Source organism: Trachemys scripta, chromosome 1, assembly GCF_013100865.1.
Source record: "Trachemys scripta elegans isolate TJP31775 chromosome 1, CAS_Tse_1.0, whole genome shotgun sequence".
Lineage (NCBI taxonomy): Eukaryota > Metazoa > Chordata > Testudines > Emydidae > Trachemys > Trachemys scripta.
Genome location: NC_048298.1, coordinates 338837119 through 338840095, shown reverse-complemented (window position 1 = coordinate 338840095; position 2977 = coordinate 338837119). Strand labels below are relative to the sequence as shown.

Here is a 2977-nt window from a genome sequence, read left to right as displayed (position 1 = left end):
GGAATTCTGAGGTCGGAGCAGCCACTGATACTACTCTTTATGGGCCAACATTCCACCGGTCCCTGGGCTCTCCACGAACACAGTCACTTTGTATATGCTGCTGCCTCCCCTGGTCTCCTTCCCCCAGTGCCCTGTCCTCCCTTAACAGTGCGTGGGAACAGCCCCACTTCCATTGCTCCAGGTCTTATACCCCATCTGAACTTCTCTCTAAAGAGTGGAAATCAGTAGCTCTTGTCGTCGTAGACATAAGGGTCCAGGATGGAATAGGTGGCCACGGCCTGTTTTTCTTAACTCCTGTATCACCAACCTTGTAGCTGGATGATGAACTGACTATTCATTTAACAAACACCTTGATTATCCTCGCACGAAGATGTTTGCTTTTCACGCTGTACACAATTGGGTTCATCAAGGGAGGGCCCAGCAAGTAGATGTAGCCCAGGAGAATTTGAAGCAAGGGAGAAGAGCCCTTCCAGAATCTGTGTATGACAGTCAGGCTGAACTCTGGCATGTAGAAGACCAGGACGGCGCAGAGGTGGGAGACGCAGGTGTTCAGAGCCCTGAGGCACTCTGTGTGGGATGTGATGCTCAGCACTGCTTTGAGGATCATCACATAAGAGAGGAAGATGAGCAGTGAGTCCAACCACACTGTTATGAGTGTAATAAACAAGCCATAGATGTTATTGACTGTGATGTCCGCACATGCCAACTTCATGATGTCCTGGTGCAGGCAGTAGGAATGGGAGAGGACATTGGCTCGACAGTATTGGAAGCGTTTCAGGAGGAAGGGGAATGGTAATGCTACAGCCACCCCTCTTAGCACAAACACCAACCCCATCTTGGCTATTCTCGGCAGGGTTAAGATGGAAGCATATCTCAGTGGGTTACAGATCGCAATGAAGCGGTCAAAGGCCATCATCAAGAGCATGGAGGATTCAATTTTTGCGAGAAAGTGGATAAAGAACAGTTGGGTAAAACAAGCATTGAGGCTGATCTCCCTAGAATTAAACAAGTATATGCCCAGTATTGTCGGTATGGTGGATATTGATATGCCAAGGTCTGTGATGGCCAACATGGAAAGGAAAATGTACATGGGCTCATGGAGGCTTGGATCTGTTTTTATAATGAATAGAATGACTGAATTTCCTACTATTGAAATAACATACACTAAGCAGAAGGGGATAGAGATCCAGAGATGGACGTCTTCCTTCCCAGGTATCCCGGTGAGAAGGAAAACGTCAGGGTTGAATTTGGTTTCATTGACAGCTGACATAATGGACTGAGAAGGTCCGATGAGTTTTGAACTTTCCTTCCTGAAAGGAAAAAGAACAGGAGACTAGTTGATATTTATTGAGACATCATTCTGCTCTGAGTGCAATTCTAGAGACTCCCCGGAGTTCAAGGAAGATCAGCAAAAACATAGTTTTGGATTTATAGGACCAATAGGAAGATAGGTTTCAGAGTAGCAGCCGTGTTAGTCTGTATCCACAAAAAGAACAGGAGTACTTGTAGCACCTTAGAGACTAACAAATTTATTGAATTAAGTAAGAGAAAAAAACTTTTGAAGTGATAATCAAGGAATCATAATACTCAAATCCAGTGGGAGAACACTTTAATCTGTCTGGCCATTCAATGTCAGACCTGCGGGTGGCTATCTTACAACAGAAAAACTTCAAAAATAGACTCCAACGAGAGACTGCTGAGCTGGAATTGATATGCCAACTAGATACAATCAACTCAGGATTGAATAAGGACTGGGAATGGCTGAGCCATTACAAACATTGAATCTATCTCCCCTTGTAAGTATTCTCACACTTCTTATCAAACTGTCTGTTCTGGGCTAGCTTGATTATCACTTCAAAAGTTTTTTTCTCTTTTTTTCCCCCTCTTACTTAATTGGCCTCTCAGAGTTGGTAAGACAACTCCCACCTGTTCATGCTCCCTGTATGTGTGTATATATATCTCCTCAATATATGTTCCACTCTATATGCATCCGAAGAAGTGGGCAGTAGCTCACGAAAGCTTATGCTCTAATAAATTTGTTAGTCTTTAAGGTGCCACAAGTACTCCTGTTCTTTTTTAATAGGAAGATAGGCACTGCCAGACAGGATAAGACCTGTAGTCCTTCTAGCCCAGTAGCCTGTAGCCAGTTCCACAAGCTTCAGAGGAAGGTGGAGGAATCATAGAACTGGAAGGAACCTCGAGAGGTCATCAAGTCTGGTCCCCTGCACTCATGGCAGGACCAGCACCATCTAGTCTTGCAATAGGCAGCTATGAGATAACCTGTTCCCAGGAAATTTTTCCCCTGACACCCACCAGTTAGACATATTTTGTGATGTAAATCAGGAAGGTTTAGAGTCCTTCCAAGAGTTTTTCAATAAATCCTCATTACTTCAATTGGATTTTCTGGAAAGCCATATAAACACCCTGTGCCTCTTTGAATTCTTCTAAGCAACTGGCCCCATTGATATCTTGTGGCTCAGAGTTCCTCAGCCTATTGGAGCACTGTGTGCTTTTGCAATTGTGACTTTCCCTCAGACACCCTTTTTGACCCTCCATTTCTGAGTGTGGCCCATTGTATCATAACATGTGTGTAAACACATGGCAAGTGCATGGTGAAAACGGTCATAGTATTTATCTATCCTGCATTGAAGCTATTTACGTGTTTCATTGCCTCATTATATATATTTTATTTACTTTATCCAATCTGGAGAGTCCAAATTATGCCACTACCTCTTTGGAGCACATGAGATAATTTTTTAGTGCCATGTTCTGAATTGACTGTAATGGCATCACTCCAGATTTACATGTGTAAATTCCATTAGAACAGGACTCTATTACCTTTCCCTTGCCAAATGCTCCCAATGATACACTCTGATCCCCAAGAATCCCTCCAAGAGAAGCTGAAGTGCTTTTCCTAGCCAATGTTGACTGAATCCAGAGAGTTTGATCATCCTACAGACTTCTCTTCATCCTCACA

General features: G+C 43.6%; 1 protein-coding gene across 1 annotated transcript; it reads right to left on the bottom strand.

The window, feature by feature from the left end:
• Positions 1-334: 334 nt before the first annotated feature.
• LOC117872095 (olfactory receptor 51G2-like) lies at positions 335-1270 on the bottom strand. The gene has a single exon (XM_034760176.1). It carries the CDS (start codon positions 1268-1270, stop codon positions 335-337), a length of 936 nt encoding a protein of 311 aa, XP_034616067.1.
• Between the last annotated feature and the right edge of the window lie 1707 nt (positions 1271-2977).